The sequence below is a fragment of the Muscardinus avellanarius genome (genome assembly GCF_963383645.1).
Source record: "Muscardinus avellanarius genome assembly, chromosome: 9".
Classification (NCBI taxonomy): domain Eukaryota; kingdom Metazoa; phylum Chordata; class Mammalia; order Rodentia; family Gliridae; genus Muscardinus; species Muscardinus avellanarius.
Window position 1 is genome coordinate 25,882,235 of NC_137795.1, and position 27,493 is coordinate 25,909,727.

At 39.2% G+C, this 27,493-nt stretch overlaps 1 protein-coding gene across 1 annotated transcript in view; it reads right to left on the reverse strand.

Moving 5' to 3' along the window:
• The window catches only part of GLI3 (GLI family zinc finger 3), a gene marked incomplete at both ends in the record, with an annotated part of 292,363 nt that overhangs the window by 89,339 nt on the left and 175,531 nt on the right, over nucleotides 1-27,493 (reverse strand). Inside the window, 3 exons of the mRNA XM_080701835.1 lie at nucleotides 1,059-1,260; nucleotides 5,615-5,761; nucleotides 9,592-9,797. Coding sequence (XP_080557961.1) covers nucleotides 1,059-1,260; nucleotides 5,615-5,761; nucleotides 9,592-9,797 — 555 coding nt within the window. The remainder of the gene's footprint in view (nucleotides 1-1,058; nucleotides 1,261-5,614; nucleotides 5,762-9,591; nucleotides 9,798-27,493) is intronic.

Below are 27,493 nucleotides of genomic sequence, written 5' to 3' on the forward strand. Positions count from 1 at the left end.
AGGTCTGGAAGTGTAGCCTGGAGGTAGAAGGGTTTCCAGGAACCTCAGTACCACCAAAAAAAAAAAAAAAAAAAAAGGTAGGGGAGTATAGCCCGGAGGTAGAAAAGCCCCTGGGTTCCAACCCCAGTACCACAAAAAAAAAAATAAAATAAAAAGATTGCTAGTAACCGACTTCTTAAATTCTGGATGCAAAAAATTTACAAGATTACAATTTTATTCTGTCTCTATCACTTGTGAAGTAGCTCAAGTTCAAATAAAAAATGATTAATTGACAAAAGCAATGTCAATCCTCCTAAAAATAATAATTTGGATTACTTTTATTCCCTTCTTATATAAGTCCAGGATGAATCATTAGTAATGAGAAATATTTTACAGTAATCATATTTACATTCCTTACTTACATGTAAGGAAGTGTTAAAATGCTTATGTTCTATAAAGAAGTTAAGATCTTTTAAATTAAGCTGAAAATATAAACCAGCAAAAACTCTTTTGCCAGATTTCCTGTGATAATTAACCAGTGCCCACTGTGGACGAAGTTACTTACATTTATTATCCACTATATTAAAAGCCCTGCTCTTAACTTTTTCTGTCTCTCTCTCAAAGACTCTATTCCCATAACAACTGTGGAAGAAAACTTATGTCATGCCTGGCCTTTTCATTTTTGTTCCTACTCCATCCATGTATTACACAATCACACATGAAGTCCGTTTTGTGCTGGAGAACTATACTCAGGAAAAGAATCCCTGGATTAAGACTGCCCATATTCTTGTCTGGCTCTCAGATATAGATTTCATTGTAATTCATCAATTTTTATATATTTTTCTATCCATGATATTTATACATATGGGCTACCAGCTAATGTATGCAAATAACTTATTTTGGGCTCAAAAACTGCAGTTCACTGTTTTGTTCCTGGACCTACATCCCAGTATAGGCCCAGGGGCAGACTGTTTTATACTCTTCTTAGGCAGTCTGTACTGTACACAAATCACTACAGGTGAACTCAAGGGCTGACATGTCATTACAAAAACACATGATAGATTCAATAAAATACATACCTGATTGCACTTGCAGATAAGTGGCCATAGGAGCCACTTGCTGAAGAGCTGCTACGAGAATTATTGAGAATCGTGACCAAGGAGTTGGGAGACGTCCTTATCATGGTCTGAAGGTCAAAGCTATGATCCGACAGTGGTGATATGGACAGGGTACGTTTTCGGCTTGGCCTGGCTGACAGCCTGGGACTGGGGAATCTGGTGCCTGTTATATAAACAAAACAGAACCTGATTACCTGCAGGTGGACTCTATACCTGCTACTGACTGCCCCCTTGCCTGTGTAAGAGAAGTGAAGGATAAGAAGCCAGCAACCTGTGGTGACAAGCACCTCCCCCTCCTCTGCCCCTTGTGATCTACTGGCTACAATTGAGGAAATCAGAAAGAAATATTTATCTTCCAGGGGCTTACCTCGGGGGAGCTCTGTTTATTAATGTGTAGGCAAAATGATAAATCGCTAAACAAAAGGGAGAGACTTTTATGTGTTATCCCTCTCATTTCTAGTGATTTATGAATCTGACGGCTGCTTAGATATTCCCATCATTAATTCACCACAAGCGACAAAGACAGTGATTCCCACAGTAGAAACACACCACCCTCCTACCCCAACACACACCATAAGGCAATGAGCCAAAGGGAAAAAATGAGTCAAAAGCATCCTGAAATTAAAAAAAAAAATTCATCCTACTTATGCCCTTCTTTCTCCCATGATTTCTGGAGTTATCTACTCCCTGGGATGCTTAGAGCATTACTAAAACAACTTATAAATACATTACCCTAAATCTGTGGTTCTCAACTGGGGGTGATTTCATGCCCCAGGAGACATGTGACAACATCTGGAGACATTCTAGTTGTCACAACTCATAGAGTGCCACTGGCAAATTCAGTGGGTGGAGGCCAGGGGTGCTGCTAAACATTCCACAGTGTACAGGGCACCCCCCACAAGAAAGATCATCGCTCAATAGTGGGGAAATTGGCACTGCTTCCCTAAATTCCCTTCATTCTAAGACCATACATCCCAGGAAATGTTTAAAATCTTAAGATATCAATTGTTTATAGATTGTTTCAATGTGTGTGGTGGGGGGCAGAAGCCCCTGTGAGCATGATAATGAGGTTCAATGTGCCTACAAGGCATGCTAATTCTTCTCTGGACTTTGCTTCTCTGATCAGAACTAACAGAGGATAATGCATTTATTAGAATCTTTGGCCTTCAAGAAGAATACACTAATAAAGTCTTGAGATAGAGGTTAGTAACTCAACTTAAACACAAGGAAACTTAATACAATGTTTTTTACCTGAGGAGTTAAAAATTAAATACCCATTTGTCTTCAAGTTTGATAGATATTAAAATCTGAATCTCAGGGCATATGGAAGACTGTGGCCCACAGATACATTATTATTGCCTTTGGGAAAGTCATATTTATATTACAGAATCACCAAAGTTAAATGTAAGAATGAAAACATAATCCCATCAGGTACAAAAGGAAATCAAACATGACCAGTTCTAAGTACAAACAGAAGGCTTCTACTATTTTACAGCATGGGTATACCTACCTACTCAGAGGGACATGGCAATTTTGCAGCACCCAGAAAATTGAAGTGGTAGGTAAACTAACAGAAAAAGGTCCAGGCAGGTGGTTTCCATTACATTCACTGGGAATACTTTCCTCAACAAAGATAGTTCTGACACAAGATAACAATCCAACAAGCTTTGCAGGAATTTAACAAATGGGATAGATGTCTACGAAAAGCTTTATAGTTAATACTATAACCACAAACTGGAACTTAGTATCATCCATGTATAAAACTGGAAAACCAATTTGAATGACAAATATGATACCTACTCAAATTTTTCTTTCAGGTACATTTAAAATGAGTTTGTTTATTTAGAATAGTTTCATTCCCCGCCTGATTTAGGGCATGTGAGTACAAAATGGCAATCCCAACTATGTACACACTTTTTTAGTATTTAAGTCTGGATCTTACTTTTATTACAGTATCTGCCTTAAACATAGCTGGCTCCACATTTCTCACTAAGAGCTGGAAGTAGCAAGATGTGCTAGACAGATTCCTTTCCTGGAACAACTCTAATTTTCAATTTACTAACTGGAAGTGATACAAGAGAGAAAGCCATGTGAAATTATAAAAATACTAGCATTCTTATTTATCCTACACCAAGCAAAGGCACAGCCCAGGAGCCCAGTAAGCTCTTTTCATTTTTTGCATGGAACCCTTCAGGTCCATATGGCTTTGGTGGAACAGCTCCGTTCCCCCCAGCACCAGCTCTTACTTAGTTTCCCTCCACTATAAATAGTGGGTTTCTGGAGCTCTCTCACGTTTGGAATGTTCCTTATAGAAATTACATGTTCTTGTATCTTTTAAGGTTCCTCTAATCCCAACATATACATTAGAGTTATAAAAGATGTTTATTTTTATTTATTTAGATCTTGGTGGTACTGGGGTTCCTGGAAACCCTTCTACCTCTGGGCTACACTCCCAGACCTATTTTTATATTTTTATTTGGAAATAGGGTCTCTTAAGCCTCCAAAGCGTGGGGATTACAAGCGTGCGCCACCACGCCAGGCAAGATCTGTTTCTTCTAACATGCAGCATATAGTTCCTAACTTCCATCTCACTGACCCCACCAACATGCTCACTGTTGCTACATAGAAAAGTCAGACGTGTGTTCATCTGAAACCAGTTTATTGTGGTGTTTGCTAATCAAAGAGTCCTGGAGATCTGTAATGATTGGGTGGAGTGATCACTTAGACCTCAGCTGGATCTACCATTGCAGGCGGCAATGTAGAAACTTGAGATTAATTCTGTTGGATAAAACTCCTTTGAATTAAATTCCTATGCACTCATCATCCTATGTTCTAAATAAATGCTATTTCAGTTCTCTTAGAGGGAAGGAATGTAGTATTTTAAGCAGTTTCCAAACCTTTAATATGTTCTTCTCAACCCTCTTCAACCAAGTGAGAAGGTCAGTGCTGTATTTGGTGACAGTGATTTGGGATTTTGATTGAAGAAAGTTGCTAAAACATAAGGCAAGCATTTTCAAGGCAGCTGAAAGAGAAGTAGGCCTTCCCTGATCAGGTGACTACTTCTGAAACAAGCTAGATCATCCATAATGTACGAACGCAAATAGCTCCAATCTGGCTTTCCGTTAATTGTTTTGTTTCTCTATTCTAATAAAAGAATCTGACAAAGAGAAAGGAGGTATCTTTTTATGTGATGAATGATAGTACATCTAAATTCCTACTTAATGACAATCAATTTACCATATACTCTGGCAAATTAAAATTCCTTTAATTAGTTTTTACAAAGTAAAAGGGTAGCTTCATCCTTTATTTAGATAAAAACCACCACTGCCTGACTAAACACATTCTCATCAAATAGGGAAAGTAATGTGGGCTGACCTTCTGAGAAGTCTCTCTTATTTTAATTCTTTATTTGCAGATTTTTAAATAACTGATTTGCATAATAACACTGAACTTTTTTTTCTTTCAACAACTGCTTATTGAGATGTGGTTATGATGAATTTGAAATGTAAGCTTTCTACTCTATGGAGCCAAACAACAAAACCCCTGCAGAAGATGTTAACACATCTTTTCCTCTGTGTGTGGTACCCAGCTGCCTGATGGAAACCAGTGCAAGCTTAAGTTCCCACAGCTACAACTAGGTAGCTTCTAGATGGGGAACAGACCAAGGCTATAGATTCTTTTCCCTCTATGGACCAATCACATCTCAATCTGAGAAATGAACTGGCAGAGAGTTGACAAGTGTACACCTGACACAGAACAATCCAAACTGACTGTAGCTGGAAATGGACAAGTCGATCACTGCTATTCAAAGAAACAAACAAATAAAACTCCAAGCATGTGCTCTGTCCAAAGCTGTATCTTCCTCTCTAAAAGGAGAGGCTTGTGCTGGAATCACATGTGCCTTCAGGGACCCCAAAAGTCCTGACACACATCAAATGATCCCCTTTTCTTCCACTGTTACATACTAAGAGCAGACCATTCCGGTTTGTAGTTTTTTGTTTCCTGGATGCAACTATTCTGTCTCTCTATGTGCTCAGCAACAACATTAGGTCTTATTGAAACAAGTTTTTTCATGTAAAGAAGATATATAGGGCAAAATAAAACATTTAATGTAGAAAATAGAAAACCAGATATAGGTCTTTTTAAACTCTTCCTTAATTTTTAAAGTATAAAATTCATAAAACCAAGGAGTGACTAAGAAAAGTCCCTCTGTGTATCAAATCTGTTCCTATATTTATTATCAAAAGAATCAGGACAGGAAATTTTACTCATCAGTTCTATTCATATGGAGCTACCAAATTGGTTCCCCCAAGCCAAACAGAGAGTCTGAGGCTGGTCACATGTGTGAAGTTTCCAAAGAAGCCAAAGGGACCACAGCACCAAGTGTCCTTGGTTCCTCCTTCCTCCTCTGGGTTGAAAAGTTAGTTACCTAATCTTTGTATCTGCCTCTCCATTTCATAAGTTAGTATTTGTCCCCTCTCTTACCCAGGGATTCAGAAAACAGTTCTGTCACTTACTATCCATGGCATGAAGATACTCCATGTGGATGGCCCCTGCACCAGCTGTGGCAGCAGAGGGAAGGATGTCAGCATAGGGGCTGCGCTGGCCGGCCAAGAGGGCCATCTGGTGATAGTATTCTGCAGGGCTGACTCCAGCGTGGGGGGCTGGAAGAGAAGAAGTCAGTGTGGTGACAGTCAGAAGATGGTCAATTAGAGGCTTCCTTGAGGTTTCCCAACTCCGTTCCTCATGTGTCCCTCACACACAACTTATTTTATGGCTCATTATAGTAAAGTTCCTTTAGCTTGAACGGTGCCTACATTAATATTAGATTATCTTTATTTGAAAATAAAACTGAAGGAATCAAGAAAATACATTACAAAATGTTGCTTGTTAATCTAAAGAAATCAACAAGAATTCAAAATGATTAAAGCATGTCTAGTTATGCAGACCATAAGACAGAGATATATTCAGAAAAATATGTCAACAGGCAATTTTGTCATTGTGGGATCATCAGAGAATGTACTTTACACAAACTAAGAGGGCAATATCAGTAGATAATGCAATATTATGAGACCTCTGCTGTACATGTGATCTGTTATTGACCAAATGTTATTATACAAGGTATGGCCATGTTTGACTCCCAAAACAATTTATTATACCAAATCACTATATGTTCAAATTTCTTACAAAAGTAGATGATTCAGACAACTGTTATATCTCTTCAGACATACTTAAAATACTTCCCTAAGCTCTTGACAGAAGTGTCTGACTTAATCCTAACAAGAGGAGTCAGGGTTTACAAAAGAAAAAAGCAGCACATTTTTAACGACATGCAACTGAATGATAAGGTGCAATTTCATGTTTCATAATGTAAAAGCTTTCTTTTTCTTTTTTTCATTACAAAAATCAAAAGGAAAATATACCTATCAATCTGGGGCAATTTTCTGGCAAGAGTCAGCTTTATATAAGTGGGGTAATAATCGGTTTTCACCTGCCAATTTACGTGCAAGAGCAACAAGATATGCAGCAGTGCTGAGGGTGGCCTCTAGATTCACAAAGATCTGGATTCACACTGGCTCTGTGGGGTTGCTGGGAGTAAAAAGTAAAATCATGCATGTAAAGTGTCTAGTACTTAGCATTTGATCAATAAAAGTTTTACAACAATTATCTACAAACACCAGCATTCTAGCAATAGGACTATGGATTTGTGTCACTGTACTTTTTATACATGATTTTTTTTTTTTTTTTGCAGTACTGGGGATTGAACTCAGAGCATTCTATCTCCAAGCTACACCACCAGCCATATATATATATATTTTTTTTAAACAGGGTCTCACTAAGTTGTGGAAGGCCTCACTATGTAGCTGAGGCTAGCCACGAATTTGCAATCTTCCTGTCTCAGCTTCCCAAGTACTGAGCTTACAAACATGTATCACCATACCCAGCCTAGAAATAATTTTAAAACTTAGCCAGATGCAGTGGCACATACCTGTAATCCTAATACTTGAGAGACTGAGATAGGAGGATCACAGGTTCAAGGCCAGCCTCAGCAACTTATTGAGACTCTCAGCAACCTAGGGAGAACCTGTTCTAAAATAAACTAATAAAGAGAGGGGATGTGGCACAGAGGTAGAAGGCCCCTGGGATCAATTCACCATATCATTCATATGATAAATGAAAATCTTAAAAATGAGAGGGTACTATATTAGAGACATAATTTTGTTGGATGTTAACTAGAGCCAGGAAGGCACACCAGCCAGTGGCAGGATTCCTTCTTCTCATCCAGTGCCATGGGGAGCAGATGACAAGCATGGTCTCAGTGAAGTGACTAAAGGTACAACTTTCCCTAGCCCGATCAAATTTTCTCAAGCCAGGTATGACTTCAAGTCCACTCTGAGCTGCCCCCTTCCCTCCTTCTGTCTGCTCTCTTTGGTCATTTCCACCACCTCTCAAGCACTCCATGGAAATGATGCTCCATTTATCCTATTGTCTAACCAAATCCAAAGCAAAAGAACTCATATTTGACTCTTTCACTGTGTTTGTGTGTGTGTATGGGGGGGGGGTACTGGAGATGAAACCCAGGGCCATTCTACAACCGAGCTACACACCCAGCCTTATTTTTTATTCTTTATTTTTGAAACAAGGTTTCATTAAATTGTGGAGGGCCTCACTAAGTAGCTGAGGCTGTCTGCAAACCTGGATCCTCCTGTCTCAGCCACCCAAATGCCTGGATTACAAGTGTGAGCCACCATGCTCAGCTCTCACTGTTTGTGTTTGTTTTTTTTTTTGTTTGTTTGTTTTTAATGTGAATATTGCTCAAATGGCAAAACTTATTCCTTGAATATCTTACAAGTATATTCACTGCACTGACTCAGGAGAAAACAAACGAGCCCGTAACTGTTCCTGGAGGACAGCTATTCCTGGAAACACAGAGGAGTGGATGCCTCTTATGAAACTTTATGCAGCATCCCACTGAGCACATGCAGCCTCAGGGAGCAGTCAGCCTGGAGAACCTGGAGGAGGATCCACATTTCTATCTTTACCACATAAACAATCTGATCCTTGAGAGCTAATCAAACACTAGTCAGTGAAATGAAGTATCTGGTATATCTCTTTGCTTTGAAACAATAAGCAATTTGTGATCTGTTGCAAAGAATTCATAACCAGCTATCTGCAATTAATAAGGCTTATGGACTCAGAGTACAGCAATTACAGGCAATAAATTTGCATGTGGGCAAGAAATAGGATATACTTTTTTTCCTTAACGGGATAAATGGGTTAAAACTTGACAGCAGGGGAACACATAGTTTCAATTAAAAAAAAAGTCATGTGAAAAGTAAGTAATTAGGAGGCTAATAAAACCAGGAGGGGAGGCAATGGGGTGGGAATTGGTTAAGGGATAACTGAGTATAGTGTGTAAAGTATGCCTCTACCATCTTGTACTACATTAAAATATAAGACTACAATACACCATTAAAAAAATTATTTTTTTTGATGGTACTGGGGTTCCTGGAAGCCCTTCTACCTCCGGGCTACACTCTCAGACCTATTTTTACATTTTTATTTGGAAACAGGGTCTCCTAAGCCAGCGCGGCTTCGAACCTGCGTGATCTTCCTGTCTCTGTCACCCAAGCGCAGGGATTACAAGCGTGCACCACCACGCCCGGCTCCAATAAAAAAAAAATTTTTTAAAAGAATTGCCCCAGTGCAAAAAAGGAAAAAAAAAAGTCATGTGAAAAGTAGGAGGCTAATACAACCAACAGAAATTTAATCACTGAGAGCCTAAAATGAGCGTCAAATATTATAAAAGTAAAGTCTAATTTCAATTTTATTTTCTTCCTCCTCTTCTAGTTCATTTTGTGTGCTCAAGGGTTGAAGTTACATGCAACAGAGGTCTGGACCATCAAGTTTTCTAAGTGAGACTTTGCTACTCAGATTGTGGTCACCTGGAAGCCTTTTAGAAGTGCAGAACCTTGGGCCCCACCTGATGAAGGATCAGTCTTATCATGATCCCCAGGTGATTCTGTAAGCACATGACAGTTTGTGAACCACTGCTCAAAAGACACATCTGCATAAAGGACTGACATACAAAAGAGAACAGAGTTCATGATAAGATAAGGGAAATGCTTGGCCACTCATGTACATGTGCAAATGGCTGAGGGCTAGTTTGTATGGAATGGCAGAAGAGAACAGTGGTTAAGAGCAAAAACTGAGGAGTCAGTGACATGTGACTTTGAGTTCCACCTCTGCCAGTTAACAGCCATGGATGACCAGGTTGCAAGTTACTTGAACCCTCTGCACATTGCTATCTTTACCTGAAAATGGAGGTAACAACACCACCCACTGAAATGAAATAATTCCATTGAGCACTTGGTAAGGTGTTTTGCACATGAGAAACAATACTAAGCATTAGATCTACTTCGTGCAAGATCCTAGGTGAGGTGCAGAGAGGTAGTGGTGTAACCTGCAGAAGCAAAATTGATCTGAGGCTTACCATCTGTAGGGCTCAGTCCCCGAGCTGCCGAGATCATGGAGAGGGACGGGCTGCTGTGCAGAGATCGGATGTAATCCATGTAAGGGTTAATGTAGGGGTGTGGGGGGCTGAAGGGAGACTCAGAAGCTGCAGCAGGATTCCGATGCGGAGAGATCCTAATGAATGGCAGGTCTGAATACGTTGGGCTACTAGATAAGGCAGAAGGCCTGGGTAGAGAGAAAAATCAGACACAAGAGGTATGCATGAGACAAACATTTCCACAGGTAAAAGCCATCTGTGAAAGAAAATAAGATTTTAAGTGAGCCCAAGGTGTACTGGGGTAAAAGTTTCAGATATATACATTTCCACTACTCACACTCTAAAACAGAAATGACATAATACCAGTAGAATGTCACCATGCAATTATTTGGGGAAAGAAAAGTGACCTTTGAAGAATTTCATGGCACTCTGAAGATAGGAAAACAAAGGTCAGCCTTTGGCCTTCTCCATGAGAAAAATGTCAAAACAATATGAAGTGGTTGCTACAATTATAACTTTCGTTTGACTAAAACATTAATGGCACCAGTTAAAACTTATCTCTCACCAATCATGATTTTGCATGGAAAAAAAAAAAGAGAGAGAGAAGGCAACCCTGAATCTAATCTGGAGTGGAAGTCTAGGTGTGCCCATGGCAAAGATACCTATAAATGAGAGAAGAATACAGGCAAGTCTTAAACAAAAAAAAAATGAACTGGTGATTACATATATGCACACAAGCAACTTCCGATGGCCTTGCAGTGGTGGGTACGAGCAGTGTTATAGATGTGGTTCCCGTTTGGGAGGCAACATCTTTGTGAGGCAGCACTTAGAATCAGCTCTTTGCTTATGCCCATTTTCACATGGATTTTGATGAGCCATGGTTAGTAAGCAATCAGCAACTACATACTCCCATAATTAGAAAAGTTGGCAAAAAATAGGGTTTTGACCAAGTTCTTGCCTTGGTTATAATGAGCTAAAATAGAATACAAGCTTTCAGCCAATGAAAATACATTCTAAGATACACCTTATTATTACCAAATCCTGTCTAGTCTTGAAAGCTTGCCCTCTGGTCCCTGCTCTTCACACTGTCCACTCCTGAAGTCCCTGGGACATCCATTTCTAGAATGTCCGGTCTGTGTAGTCCCTGCTGCACTGCCCTGTTCTTTCTTTAATAGAAAGCATGTTGTGTGGAAAATCCAGTGAACTAGCTATGGCAGGTCAAACACATGTGCTCTCCTCCCTTTCCTCCATCACAGAGGGTACAGCCATAGAGAAGGAGAGTTCTTGATAGAGACAAATCAACTGAGGATAGCAAGTTTGTCCTATGCCACTGGATTTAGGAGTGAAATGAAAGGGAGAGGGAGGTGCATTTTCTCCTCACTGAGCCAAGCCACTGCAGGCCAGCCCAGCCTGGTCCAACCACCCTGTCCCAACAGAATCTTGGTAGAAATCAGCTCCACTAAGTGCACAGTGTAGGCAATTAAATAACGAAGCCACAAGCAGATAATGATTTTTTTCCTCACAGAAAGTAAAAGTAGTTGAAGTTTAGTGTATCTGAGTGTTTGTGTGTGTGTGTGTGGGGGGGGGTGCTCTCAATTACTTCCTTTTCTTTTGAAATAAAAGAGGCTTTTTATTTGTAACTCAGATGCTACTCATGATAAAGTCAAATAAAAATCCAGATTTTCCAAAATTACACGCAGTAAGAATAAAAAGTCATCAACAATAAATAGCCATTTATTTTTAAAATGTTATAAGGCTTTCCTATCTACTAAAAAATTAGTGGCATTACATTTGGGGTGTGGGGGGGTACTGGGGATGGAATCCAGGGGCATTCTACCTCTGAGCTATACCCCCAACCCTATTTTTTTTTTTTTTAATTTTGAAACAGGGTCACACTGAGTTGCAAAGAGCCTCGCTAAGTAGCTGAGGCTGGCTGTGAATCCAAATTCTCCTGTCTCAGCTGCCCAAATGCTGGGATCACAAGTGAGCGCCACCATGCCCAGCTGGAATTACATATATTTAAACAGTTTATAACACAATGTGTACAGATATTGATACACAACATGGTGCCCCATATATATGTGCAATGGCCATGTGTCAATTAAAAGGCCTCTGGACCACCTGAAAAAAAAAAAAAGAAAGAAATTGGCCCAACCTATTAGTATATTTTATCTGTTTACTGTAAAACAAGGTAGCTTTGTGTCACTGTGAATCCTTGCCCTAAACTCCATTTAGACATGCTAGTCATTGGTTAAATCCTAAACTCCATTTAGACATATTTCCTGCCTTATAGGGTATCCAGGATGGGCATATTTTCTACCAGAAAAAAAACTCGATCCTTTTAAACTGATTTGAAAATGATTGAGAGATCAGCATAGCAGACACATAAAAAGCAGCCATTTCAAGAAGCCCTCAGATTTCACCTCTTGGACAAGCTTTAGTGATCCACCACAGGTCAGGTGTGAACAAAAAGCCTGTGAAGAGGGGCGTGGTGGCACACAGGCTTCTAATTCCAGTCTGTAGGAGGCTGAGATAGGAGGATCTTGGTTCAAGGACTGACTCAGCAAGGAAGTGAGACTCTCAGCAACCTTGTAAGACCCTGTTTCAAAACATACAAATATAAAATAAAATAGGGCTGTATCTCAGAGATAGAATGCCCCTAAGTTCAATTCCCAGTACCATCCCCCCTCCCTCCACAGAAAGCTCAGAGATTGCGGATACTTGTCATCCTCCTCACAAAGGTCTGTGGGAACCTGACATTCCATCCCGCCTGTGCTTCATTTCATTTGACCTTTTCCCGCAAATAGAATGTGGAATGAAGGTAACCACTGTGTATGCTTCCTAGAAATGAGGATTTAACCTTCGCTGCTCCTTAGGAGCACTGGGCTCTGGTGGCCATGTGCTAGCAGGGAAGAAGCAGCACCAGAAGGGAGTGTTTCTTCAGGATTTAGAAATGAAGTTGGGAGACCTCACTCCACCCCATTCAAGCACTTTTCTTCCAGAGATGCAGCTGAGGACCTAGGATCTCTGTTTGCAAACAAGACAGAAGGGACTTGCCTCTAGACAGGAATGCAAAATAAGTGAGCTGTATGTTAATTACCCTAATGAAACAAACTATCAACAGTCAAAGGCCATGCACTCTCAGTGGAGGTGTTCCTGAAGTGCTCACTGTGTCCCTGCTGTGATACCCTCATCTTAGTGAGTGGGAGCCTAGCACTGCTTAGAAGCTGGGTGACCTCAACCATGATGCCCACATTCTCCTTGTACCCGCTGGCCCGTAGTGAAGGGTCTTGGGAAGATAACATAAGTAACTTAAACACTGAGTCCAGTAGATAATGAATATTCAATAGCTATATGTATATATATATATATATATATATATATATATATATAAGCATGCATGAGTCTAAAGAGATATAAAATCTCAGGTGATACATATCTACACATATGAACACTCACATGTCAGAAGTGGCAAATACAGCACACTATATAATTGCAGCTACACTGCTAGGACGTTTTTAAAGCATCTTAGATTCACAGCAAAATTGCGCTGCAGTATGATTTCCTACATTCCCTTCCCCCACACAGGCACAGCTTCTTGCCAGTATCACCAGCCTATTGATACTGATGAAACAGTGGGACATTTTTTACAACTGATAAAATAACATCGATCCATCATGCAGTTCATAGTTTATATTAGCATTTACTGTTGTACATTCTGTAGATCTGAACAAATGTAAAATAAGTATCCAGCATACTACACAGTCATTTCACTGCCTTGCCAGTCCTGTTTCACCAATTCTTCCCTTCCTCGCCCGTCAGCTCCTAGAAACCTCTGATCTTTTAACTCTCTCTCTAGATTTGCCCTTTCCAGATTGCCATATATTTGGAGCCATATGGTATCTACATAGCTTTTCAGGTTAGCTTCTTTCACTTAGTGATATGCATTTGTATCCTCCATGTCATTTCATGTCCTAAAAGCTTATTTCCTCTTGGTACTGATCAATATTTCATTGTGTAGATGTACCACAAATTATTTATCCATTCACTTAATGAAGGAAAACTTGGTTGCTTCCAAGTTAGTGCAATTATGAGTAAAGCTGCTATAAAGAACCATGTGCTCATTCCTCTCAAAGCAAATCTAAATGTATGAGTCTGCTTTGACCTCCCTTTCCAGAGCACATTGGAAACAGCCAGAAACAGTTGCCAGCCAGCAACACTCCCTTCTTTCTGACCAGCAAACAAATGTCCAAGCAGCAATTTGGCTTCCTAGTAGAGTATCAGCTAGTGTTCCATTTTCCTTGCTGTTCAATTTCTTACCAAAAGTTGGTAACATTAATTATTTCCACATCAGGCTCTTGTCAGTTGGGCTAGCCTGATGTTTCACTAGTACTGACAAAAATGAGTTTCTAAGCCAACAATGCTGAGCATTCAACCTCAAACTACAATGGCTCAAGCAGATATGTGACATGGATATAACTGTATAAATTAGAATATTTCAATAAGGCTGCTTTTCACATTACCTAAGAGATTCACTTCCAAATTCTTGGCAGCTAGATCATTGGTCAGTCATTATGTTTTTACCTATAAAGAAATCTGAGAGTGAAGATTAAGCTTCTTAAATTGAACAGGCAGATGTGTGCTCACTGCTGTGTGCAGGAGCCCTTGAAGATTATAACCAGAGGAGAGGAAAATTCTATGGAAGAAAGAGGAGGGAAAATGTGAAGAGGACAACCTCAGAACTTCCCACCTAAATGACAAATATTTTATAAACTATCATAAACTTGACCTGGCAAATATATGTCAAGCTTGTTAAAAATCTTCACATGAGGATTAAAGTTGTACTCAGGAAAAAATTATAGGTTCTCTTTCTTGGTTTCTATTTTTAGTAGATACACACAGGAATGGAACTGAAGACTACTTTGGGCCTCCATCACTTGGTCTGTCTTTGTGGCTCTCCATACTCTTGTTCAATCACCAAGGCAGGTAGAAATCATGCAGAGGAAAAACCAAGCATCAAACAAACATTCTAGGAGTAACACTGAAACTTAGAGCTGGACTAAAAACAAACATTCTGTGCTATTTATGCTGTAGCAAAATATTACAGAAACACACCTGTGTCCGCCCAAACAAAATCATACAAAGTTCTGTCTGGGAGTGGATCCCCAGACTGTAGAGAACTGTCTGGGCTGCCAGAGCCTGGCTGAGAAGATGCAGTGTTACTCCACCTCCTCCGCATCTTGGCTCACAGACACAAGGGCAGGCACCCACATGGGGACAGCAACCCTGACCTTGTGTCTACCTGTGTCTTCCAAGGCTATGAAAACATAATGAGTAGCTGCCATTTTGTTTCCCACTGCTCAGTGGAATTAGGTATTTTGAAGCACAACTTTAGATGAGAAAGAAGGAGGTTTTTGATGTTCTCTCCAAAGACAATAAAACAGTATGAAGTTATTTTTGTTTGTAGCCATAATCTGACTTCAGATTAATTTTATAAGGTCATGAAAATAGATTACAACAGGAAGAGTATTCTTATTAGAACATTTTTAACAATATAATATGATAAACAGAAAACACATATTGCAGAGAATAACTGGACTTTTTAGAATGAAAGAGCATCATATCATCTAATTCATTACTGCCTTTTCATCTATCTTATTGGGTTGCTAAAATGGCAAGATTAAAATCACAATGTTTAATCACTTGCATTACCTATTATGAGAGCATTAAGCAAAGTTTATATAGCAGATTATTAATTTGTTTTCACTGTGCTTGGAACAGTACCAATGTACATACATCCCTTGCTTCTGTGCATGAGTGCTCTGACTCCTGGAAGATTGAAATGTGTTTATTTTTTACACAGCAAGTTTTTTATTTCATTGTGCTTGTTGTAGAGCAAGCAAACATTGTTCTTCATAAACAAGCAGTGGCCTAATAGAGATCAAAGGAAATGATCTCATATAGTGCATTTAAATCAATTAATTGTTCAATAAAAGCAGAGTTTTAATAAATTAAAATTGGTACTAAAATTGTTGCCTTCCATATAGTAGAGGATACAAAACGCTAAACTGCCCACAACTAACACACTAGGTATGGTCAGAAGTTTGCACAATCCTTGCACTTCAAGCTTTCCAGATAACCACTGCCCCTGAAATCAGCAGGTGACCCTGAAACACAGATGGTGTTATAGTTAGACATAAAATGTCCCCTAAAGAGCTCATTTATTAATGTTTGGAGTCATACATAAGGGTTGTAATCCCAGAAGAGGATAAATCCACTGTAATGGTAGCCAGGTAGGGTGTGGCTGGAGGAGGGGCAGCCTTGGGGATTCTATAAGTGGTTCCTTCTTTCCCTGTGTTCTCTCTTGCTTCTGGCCTCCATGATGTAAAGAGCAAAGCCCATGTGCTCTTCCCTCCCCTTCCACTGCCATGCTCAGAGATCCCTGGTCCCCAGCCTTGTCGCATATGAACTGAGCCTGAACCCCTAAGAAAATAAGCCTTCTTTCCTCTATGTTATGCGCTCAGATATTTAGATTATGGCTGCAATAATGCCAGTGGATATAGATGGCTATGATGGTGACTCTCCACTTGGCATTCCTTCATCCAGGGCCCAGCATCCCCAGGGTCTAGTCTTTAAGGGTCTGAATGGCTGGCTGGCTTCCCATGGATTCCCTCTAATGGGATGAGCTAGCAGGAGTTGAGTGGGGGAAGAGGCCAAGGGTGGGGGAAGAAGCCAAGGTATTCCTCTGCTTTCCCCTCTGCCAGACACAGCTCTGTAGTGCTCCTTCCTCCCCACAGCCACTGCTCCTGACAGGTGGCCCCTCTTCTGCAACTCTGCCCTCGGAATCACTTTCCCTTCCAAACTCGACTAGCCCTGGGGACATTGCTATCATTTGCTTATCCCTTACCCTGCCCTCTAGGCATCGCAGTTTGCCACCAGCACCCTAATGGATCAAATGGTTTCCTTCCCCAATCCTAAGACCATCATTTTGCAGCTAAGATATATTTTCCAAGACTATTTAACTCACTTGTGCCTTTTACAAATTTAACTTTTGGAATGTCAGTTTTTAAAAACCATGTGTTCCAGAGATAAATGTTTCAATAATATCTTTGTTGAATATATATTTTATTGAAATCATTTTACTATGAATCCACTATGATTTCAGCACTTGGAGAGATTTCAAGAAACATAATAAACAGTTACATAGTTTCTTCTCGCAAAGGGTTTACAGTCAAAGGAAGAGGAAGGCCACTCACATGAAGAGTTTTTTTGAATGAATGAAATCTGGTAGGTGACAGAGGCCAAAGGCACTAAGAGGAGGCTCCCAGGATGCATCCTGGTCATGAAATATATGCAACATGGGCTGGCACTAAAGGCAGATAGGTTCTACATAGAAGTGCCCATCTAGGTTGGACTATTATTTATTGCACACATAATGCTAAGGTGTTGATGTTTGCTTAAATGAAGAATTTAAAGGCTGCAGCTGATTTATTTAAAAGAGAAAATATTTATTTTACTGGTGAAACACCACTTAAAGAGACATTCTGAGAATGACTTTCTTATTTTTAATAATTATGTCAGTATAAAAAAAGTTCTTAGTTGGGTGTGGTAGTATATACTTGTAATCCCACAACTTGGGAGGTTGTAACAGGAGGATCATGGGTTCAAGGCTAGCTTCAGCAACAAAGTGAGGCCCTGTTTCAAAGTAAAACATGAAATAGGACTGAGGGTATAACTCAGAGGTAGACTGTCCCTGGGTTTAATCCCCAGTACCACCACCACCACCAAAAAAGAGGTTCGTAGGAAGGTGTGGTGATGCACAACTGTAATCACAGTACTTGGGAGGCTGAGACAGGAGGATCAGAGGTTCAAGAACAGCCTCAGCAACTCAGTGAGATTCTTAGAAACCTGGTGAGGCCCTTTTTCAAAATAAAACATAAAAAGGACTGAGGTTGTAGCTTAGAAGTAGAATGTTTCTGGATTCATCTCCAGTACCAAAACCATATACATATATATATATTTTTCTATATCAATACTATCCAACTCTAATCAATTTTAACATTTTAATATATTTATTTCTAGCCTTTTTTAGCCTTCAAGCATTTTTTTTTAATTTTTTGGTGGTACTGTGGGTGGAACCCAGGGCCTTCTACCTCTGAGCTACACTCCCAGATATATTTTTTTAAATAATTTATTTGGAAACAGAGTCTCACTAAGTTGCTGAGAGCCTCACTAAGTAACTGAGGCTGGCTTTGAACCTGCGCAATCCTCCTGTCTCAGCCTCCCCAGCGCGGGGATTACAAGCATGCACCACCACGCTCGGCCAGCCTTCAAGCATTTTGTACAGATACTACCTTTTATATTAAGCTTGTTCCCTTAATATAATAAGCTCTTCTAATATCTTTTTTATTATTATTATATTTTTTATTTTTTATGGTACTGGTGGTGGAACCAGAGGGTTTCTACCTCCAGGCCATACTCCCAGACCTATTTTATATTTTATTTGGAAACAGGGTCTCACTAAGTTGCTGAGAGCCTCACTAAGTAGCTGAGGCTGGCTTTGAACCTGCGCAATCCTCCTGTCTCAGCCTCCCCAGCGCGGGGATTATAAGTGTGCGCCACCACGCCCGGCAATTCTAATATCTTTTAACAAAATCTTAAGAGACATTTGCTGCTATTAAAGATAGTCTAGTTAATACCTTATTTTAAATTCAAGGTAAACTATGGAGGGCTTCTGCATATTAACTTTGGGGATGAAGATATCTACTGCTAAGCCAATCAAAGCAGCCACCTCTGAATGAAGAGACCAAACACATATTCACTGTACATGTTACTCATGTCATTCTGACAACTGAAAAGATGTTATATAAGTGCTTCCTTGCAGGAGAATGTGATTACTTATTGGTAAGATTGATTTTATTCCTCCCAGAGGAAATAGTTAAGAGCTATTGACAAACATTTTTCTCAAAATATCTCTATATTAAGAGATTAAAACTTCAAGGTCAAAGAATTAAAGTCAGTTTGATCAACTATAATGTGCAGTACACTAATATTAAAAAGAGCCCTTAGTGAACATACTGTTGGTTCAAATAAGTACTTAGGAGATAAATGTTCACATCTCATAGCGCGGTTCTTCTTTCTGCCCCAATTAACTCTTTCATAGAGTAAGTTCAATGTAGGTCTCTACCACTTTGGAAATGGGCAGAACAGTGAAAACTAGGGGGAAAGCAAGCATACCTAATTCAAACGGTAGCCAACAAACAGTTTTAAAGAAAATAAGTTTGCAATATTTTAGTTCCACAAGTGCAGATTATACTTAAAATTATTATTTTGGCAGCTTTTACTCATGCAAATGGAGCCCAAATATTACATACAGAGGTATTTCTGTATCTGCAATATGTAATAAATAAAAATTTTCTTTTTCTTCTTCCCTTATTAAAAAGCCTGAAAAATCAAAATAAACTTGTATAATTTTTAGAACTGATTAGTAAATAAAATATTGTATATTTTCTTAAATGTGTTATATATCATATAGAAATATAATTGGTATAAATATAATAACCAATTATTAGAAGAAATAATATGATACATTCATTTATGTAAATCCCAGACATCTTTTTGATGAGAAAACAACTGCAGCTGTCTGGTGCAGTTTGGATGTCCAGGTGTGATTCTGTCCTACTCCTGGGCCTCATGGATGAAGGATGGCCTCATGAGCTAAATTCTGGCACATCTGATGGAGCCACCCTCTTTTCTACAGAGCTTCCCAACTGGGTTGCGTTAAATCACACAGAAACTGTCCTTCTTGCTGTTCTTTCTCTGAAATAACTTCTTCCGTTTGAAGAGCCACATCTCTCCTTCGTGTTCCTTCTCTTTCTTCGGAGGGGCCGGCCCAGGTGCAAGTCACCCAGCCAGAACCAGGGGAGCAATGTGCTCTCTCCTCTGTCTCACAGTCTCCTACTCTACTTTTCCCTGTAGCTGGACTAACAGTTAATTGCTGTTCTATACATCAGTTGCAAAACGTATACACCCATTTGAGTGTTAAGTGAACTAGATCTTTAAAATTCTGTTTTGTACTATGGCTATTTAAACCTAGATAAAAAGGAAGCAGCAATATACTATTCAATTTACCAAGAATATAGATATATCCCCACTTATCTGTAGGGGATATGTTTAGAGACCTCCAGTGAAGGCCTACAAATGCAGAGTGTGAAACTTTATACATACTGTTTTCTTCTATGCATACATACCTATGATAATGTTTAATTTGTAAATTAGGCCTAATATGAAATTAACAATAAAAACAATAAGGGATTAATAAAATAATTATAGCAACATGCTATAATAAAATTTACTTAAAACTTATAAGCAGCTTACTTATGCTATTTTCCATTTAATATTTTTGGATCATGGAAAGTGAAACCACGGATAAGAGGGGATAAGAGGGGACTGTTGTAGACAGCCTGGTACCTGACACATGGAAGTATTCAGTAAGCACTGGCCCATGACCACTCCCTCATTCTGTGTGCCACTATTGCTAAAGCTCTGTGTTGGTTAAGGTTAAAGGGGTCCTGCTGTCAATGCTGCCTCCCTACTGGGGTTCCTCTGTGCACACACAGAGCAGCAGCTGTTCTGGAGCCAGGGTAAGTCCAAGTCTGGGGACTCACTGGGCATTCTTTAGGAACATCCCCATCTTACCTCTTCTTCTAACAAACAAATATTAAGTGATTTGATTTGACCTAAGTAAAACTGATGTACTTTATTTCCCAAAGTAAATTTATAAGCATAAGTCATCCTTTAATTTTAGTTTAGCAACTTCATTTTCAGGAAAGAGGAAAAAAAATTTCTCAGTAGAGATATAGAAAATAAAATTTCAGGCCGGGCGTGGTGGCGCATGCTTGTAATCCCCGCGCTTGGGAGGTGGAGACAGGATTGCGCAGGTTCGAAGCCAGCCTCGCTGGCGTAAGAGACCCTGTTTCAAAAATATAAAATAGGTCTGGGAGTGTAGCCCGGAGGTAGAAGGGCTTCCAGGAACCCCAGTACCAAAAAAAAAAAAAAAAAAAAAAAAGGAAAAGAAAAGAAAAGAAAATTTCAAGCAGGTTTGATTTCTGTGACTATCCTGCCAATTTTCCACCTATTCTATAGATCCTATTTTCTTTTCTTTTCTTTTTTTTTTTTTTGTGGTTATGGGGATGTAACCCAGGGGCATTATACCTCTGAGCTACACCCCCAGCCTTAGTTTTTATTGATTTTATTTCTGAAACAGGGTCTCACTGAGTTGCAAAGAGCCTCACTAAGTAGCTGAGGCTGTCCGTAAATCGTGATCCTCAGGTCTCAGCCTCCCAAATGCTGGGATTACAAGCGTGCGCCACCACACCCAGCTTTATAGATCCTATATTTTAGAATTTGATGAATTACCAATTGCATTTCTTTTTTTTTTTTCCTGGTGGTACTGGGGGTGGAACCCAGAGGCTTTCTACCTCCGGGCTATACTCCCAAACCTGTTTTATATTTTATTTGGAAACAGGGTCTTACTAAGTAGCTGAGGCTGGCTTCAAACCTGTGCAATCCTCCTGTCTCAGTCTCCCAAGTGCAGGGATTACAAGCGTCCACCACCACGCCCGGCTACCAATTGCATTTCAAAAGCCACTCAAGTAAGCAAAATAATATTCTTTCCAAAGGAAAATGCACATGAAAATAGAAAGACATCCAAACACTGTTAGTGTGGGAAAAAATGACTCCTCAGCTGATATAGCTAAGTATCTAAGATTAACCTAGAAAACCTCTGGCAAGTATGATGTCTATTTGTCTAGGTGTTACATTTTCTAACAATGCAGAATTCTATCCATCATGACTTCCTTTGTAGAAAGTTTTTGGTTAGAACCATACACTCATTATGGCAGAGAAAAATGACCCTGAAGTACATACAAGAAATTGAATTAGTATTATTTATTAAAAAAAAAACAAACCAGCCAGGTATGGTGGCACACCCCTATAAACCTGCAAGACCCTCAACAGCCTAGTGAGACTCTGTTTAAAAAAAAAAAAAACTTTTTAAAAATAGGGTTGGAGGTATAGCTCAAAAGGTAGAATGTCCCTGGGATCAACTCCCAGTATAAAAAAAAGCTACAACAAAAAGCAGCCTGTGCAAATTAAATTATTATTTTTTTAATCTGAGAAGCACCAAAGCCAGTATCTATTATTTATCTGAGGGGCCTCTCAGAAGAAGGCCTCAGTTGAGGGTGAAAATAATTAACTAGAAACCTGAAGTTGGATTCCAACAAATTAATCCTTGCTTTGTATTGAGTCTGCTGACAGGTATTATGGGAGATATTTATACCAACAGGTGTATCTGGAATTGTGAGCCAATACTATATGAAGCTGCACCAAAAACCAGACAGAATCCATCTTTTGTCCACGTAGCCTGGCTCTCTGAGCTCAGGTATGTCTTCTAGTAGGTAGTGTGTGAACTTCTCCTATGTCATCGTCATCGTCGTCATCATCACCAGTAGCAACTACTATCTAAACTTTCTTTGGATTATATCTTATGATCCATGTAAGATATATCCAATTCTTACTTTCCTTCATTCTTATAAGTCATCTTAAAATAAGTCATCTCATTTTAAGTTAATGAGGCTGTCCAACAAGGAACTATTACTAATGATCTCAATAGTTCTCTAGAATGAAATCTATAAGTATGTCAGGGCCTCTGGCCAGATAGATGTGAACAAGGTTTTTTTGTTTTTGTTTTGACTGGGGATTGATCCCAAGAACATTCTACCTCTGAGTCAAACCCCTAGCCCTATTTGACGTTTTATTTGGAAACAGGGCCTCCCTAAGTTCCTGAGGCTGGTCTCAAACCTGTGATCTTCTTGTCTCAGCCTTTCAAGTACAGAGATAACAGGGATGTACCACCGTGTCTGGTTTAGGTGGGTTCTTTAGGCAGTAGGCTCTTTGGATTTAGCTATAAAAGAGAACTTGTATAATTCTACTACTTATAAACTGAGATTTTATATCTGAGATGAACTTCTCAATATTCTAGAATCTTACCCCTTTGAAAGTGTTAACTTTTAAAATATAAATTGAATATGGAAAAGGAATCTATGACACTGGAGAACAACTCCTCTATACTACTCAATAGAGAAGTGTTAACCTCCACATAAGGCAATTTCCCTAGGGTTTTGTTATCCCTTTAGAGAATATCATGGAAGATTGAAAATGAGCCTGACTATGTGCCCAGGCACCTCAGAATCTGCTGCAGGAAAAGCTAGTCTTCAGACACCACAAGTAAGGAGACATTAAACTGACTGAAGATATCTAATTGATGTGCAGTAAGTGCTTGTTAATATTACTCTTGGAAACCTGTGCATTGAGCCAGAGACTTAATGAAACTAGTTTTTTGGGTTCTGCTTTTTTCACCGTCAAAAATGAGAAAATTTGGAATAAATGATCTCTATATACATTTAAAACCCCGATTGGTCCTAAAATCCAATAATTTTTATGATTCAAACCATTTGTCCTTGTCTGCCATTGATTAGCTTAAACAAACTCTTGTTTAAAATTTAGTGACATGGTACTTGAGTATTCCCCAAGAGCTGAGCAATCTACAAATGAGATTTCTCTCTCCCTCTCTCTATTCCTCTGGAACTACTCTGCCAGCACTACAGCAATGGATGCCCTCTCCAGGCCACTCTGGTCTTCAGCTTTGATCCCACTCCCAGGAGAAATGATAGGGTCTGGCTTTATGCTGATTGGATTTGGATGGAGATTGATTGGAAGAAAGTGGGACCACGTTGCCATGCAAAGGGTTCAGTGCTGAGCCATGAGCCTCAACACTAAAGGAGCTTTCACCAGTGAGTTCACAGCTATTAGGTGTTTTTATATTAACAACATTTCTCCTATCATGCAAAGGGTTCAGTGCTGAGCCATGAGCCTCAACACTAAAGGAGCTTTCACCAGTGAGTTCACAGCTATTAGGTGTTTTTATATTAACAACATTTCTCCTATCCAGGTTTGTGCATTTTATCTTTATTCTTTCAAATCCTGAAATTGCTTGGATAAGAGAGAGGGTTTATATATTATACACACACACACATACAGTCACACACATACACACACATTTCTAAGAGCAGCCTGAACTTTTAGGGGAAATTGAAGAGGCTTTGTGTCAAGTACAGCTAAATCCAGCCTTTCCATATCAAACCTCTGCTAGAAAATTACTGTGCAGATGATAAGGCAGAAAGATATAATAAAAAGTGACTCTACTCAATTTACACTGCAATATTGGTATGACTGAATATTTTTCATTCAGGGGCCTGATAAAATCGCTAAACTGTATTGCAGATAAATAAAGGAGGCTTCTGTCAAGAATAAACACCATTAATCATGAAGTCTTACCCTCTCAGAGCCTGTGCTATGCATCTGCACAAATACACTAGCACAACCAGTGCGCAACACATGCTCTCCTCTTTTATTCTGTTCCAGGCTGAAGATGTCCTCATTTTTCATTTTCTAGGATTTAGGCAGCAATTGCATTCTGAAAACATTCTCTATACATTTTAACTTTGCAATCCTGCAACTAGGCTCATTATTATAATGTTTAGGGAAATGTGGCTGAGTTGTTAAAAAAAACTTGACAATGAATTTTTCTGAATATATATATATATATATGTATACACATATAATACACATATGATCTATACTGTATTTCAACAACTCTAAAATGATATCAATCTAAAAATTTGACTTATTTTAGATGCTACTGAATAAGACAATACTTCTTTATTACTTTCAAATTTTACTTCTATTATTAAAAAGGGGTCTTTTAGATTTATTCAGACATAGATATTTCTATTCCTTACCACTCTGGTACATGCACAAAAAAAGGAATCACTTCTATGGTCATTATGTGCATAAGTGAGAATAGCAATGTCAATCTCAATACCCTGTATGGGGAAGGAGAGGGCTGGGGAGGGAGGGGAAAGCCCACCAAGTGCTGTGTGCATGCATGTTACCATCACTATGAACTGCATTAGCATGCAAGACTAGAATGCACCAATAAAGTACTTTTAAAAAGGAAATATAAGCCAAATACTTTTATTAGATGTCTGAAATCTCCTCATGACTGCTCCTTCACCAATAAACAACTGTAGAATTCTACACATTATAAAATACATGCCAACTTCAGAGCTGTTAAGAGGTGAAAACAAGAATGTACAACTTAACATGGGTAACTTAAATACAAGAAAATATATGTATCTCGCAATTCTGTCACTTGTCAAATACCTGTGTTATGATAGACACTGTGCTAAGTGCTATATGCATGGTCCTTTGAATCCTTGATAGAAAAGAGGACTAATTAATAGAAGTAGGCTTGGGTGAACTAAGTAATCTGACAGTAAATATCCAAACTGGCATCAAAACTATTTTAAGCTTCAAAATTTATTTCAAAGCACAAAAGAAAACTACCCCCAAGTTAAATACAAGTATATGTATATATGTGTTTGGTTTTTCTTTTCTTTTTTTTTTGGTGGTACTGGCAGATGGAACCCAGAGGCCTTCTACCTCCGGGCTACACTCCCAGACCTATTTTATATATTTTGTAAAATTGGAAACAGGGTCTCTTAAGCCAGCAGAGGCTGGCTTCAAACCTGCGCAATCCCCCTGTCTCAGCCTCCCAAGCATGGGGATTACAAGCATGCACCACCACGCCTGGCTGTATATGTGTTTTTAAATTATTGAAGCTTTCAACAGAATAGGCTGGTATGGTTTTTACAGTTCTTCTTTCAAACGTAATCTATTTGAGTTGACATTCAAATTGAACAGGTAGTATTACGACAGCTCTATGGTGGCTGAGGGACACTGAAGTATCACTCAGAGAGTACAAGGAAGAATGATGGGCAACATTTTCTAACCAGATCTTCACATAAAAGGAAGCAAAACACTTCTATAGCTCAGGAGGGGAATGCACGTGGACAAACAGGGGTGAGAGCCACAGTACTTTCATGGAATCCCCTCTGTGTCCATACACAAGGACAAAGCCAAGAACAAATCTAAATATCCCCCATTCTGTAAGCATGGAATGTTAAGAACTAGACCAGATCTGAAAGATTATCTAATCTAACTATGTTATTTTACACATGAAAACAAAGCCCACTGAGGTCAGGGCAAGATCCAGCTAACACAAGGCAGAGCTGGGAATACATCCTAAGACACATGCTTATCATGAAAACAGCTGGTTCACGGGCTTTGGGGAGCATTGGAAGCACTGTGCTAATAGCATTATGTTTGAATTTTCTGAGGTTACACTTTGAAACCCAAGTATTATCATGGACTAATGTACCCATCATTATACTGGGTGGGGGAGGTATGCAGTGTTCAGTCAAGCTGTAGCATGACCTCACTCATAAGAGACATCTTTTTGTGTTACAGGAAGTTTATAGCAGCTATGTTTCATTTCACCAGGGGATCTGATTTTCAGAGCCCACCCCAAGCAGGAAATGTCTCTTCTAGCTGAAAGAGGCTTCGTTTTCATCTTCCTAATAAATCCTCCCTGTGTGAAGGACCTTTATTGCCAAAGAGAGCTCTGGTAGAAAAATCTCTCAATGAAAGTGTGCCCTGAGGATACCCAGCCATTTTGGAGCCTCACAAAGATCAGATGTCAAGAGTCTAGTTCAAACCAGTCCTTGCAAGAAACCAAAACCATACCTGGGCCTACTACTTGGGACTTCTTCCCTTTACGGAAGACCTTCCATGATAAACAGTCATTTACACTGTATAATTTATATCACTATCCCTGTTCAATTAGTATCAACAAACTCTTTGGTCTTCTTTTTGGGAATCCCAAGTTAAAACTACTTCCAGGTAACTATCAACATATGCAGGCTCCCAGTTAGTACAATGCACCTCACCTGCTTGCTTAACAGCAAGGTTCTCCTGCGTGCACATATGCACATACACACATACAAAAACAGTTGCACAGATCCCTTAGACAATTTTTCTTAGGAGAGGTGAAGTTTGTTGATTTGCATGATAGTGTTTTAACCATACACACAATAAGGGTATAATGCATTGAATAATTAAATATTATTAGACATTAAAACATAATTTTAAGTCTACAATTGCTCATCTCTTTCCTAGTTATAAACTACAGTTCAGAAATTAACATATATGCGAAAGAAGCAACAAATTTGATTAAGATAGCTGAGCCGAGTGCGGTGGCCCACACTTATAATCCCAGCATTTGGGAGGCTGAGACAGGAGGATGGGCATTTGAAGACAGCCTCACTAACTACTTAGTGAGGCCTTTTGCAACTCAGTGAGACCCTGTTTTAAAATAAAGAATAAAAAGTAAGGCTGGGGTTGTAACTTGGAGGTAGAATGCCCCTGGGATTCATCCCCAGTACAGAAAAAAAAAAAAAAAGATATCTGAATAACTTTTGGTTTTGTTTTTCATTAATTCTATATGGCAGACAATGCATTTTGTGTAAATGATGATGTCATTATGACTTAGGGGTATAAATTTTTAAAACTTCAGAAATGTAAATTATGGAATGCCTTAGAAATGTAAATTTATCTCAAATGGAGTGAATGGACTCACCTCCAACCTCACCAAGACCATCTATGGTTTGAAATTAGACAAGTGTATAATAACCTCAACTATCTTCCTTCAACAGCCTTCTTCACACTCAAAAAAACCAAATACCTTAGCGGCCTACTCCACTGATTTTAAAGCTAGTAGCGATTCAAGAGTTGCCGTGTTATTAAACTGGAATGAAGCACTACTCTCCTCACTAATGAGGTTAAAAAATGTCTTTAGGTCCCCACATTAGGGGCATTAGCAAGCACTCTGCCTGGCAAAGACCCAGGGCAGATGGAAGACATA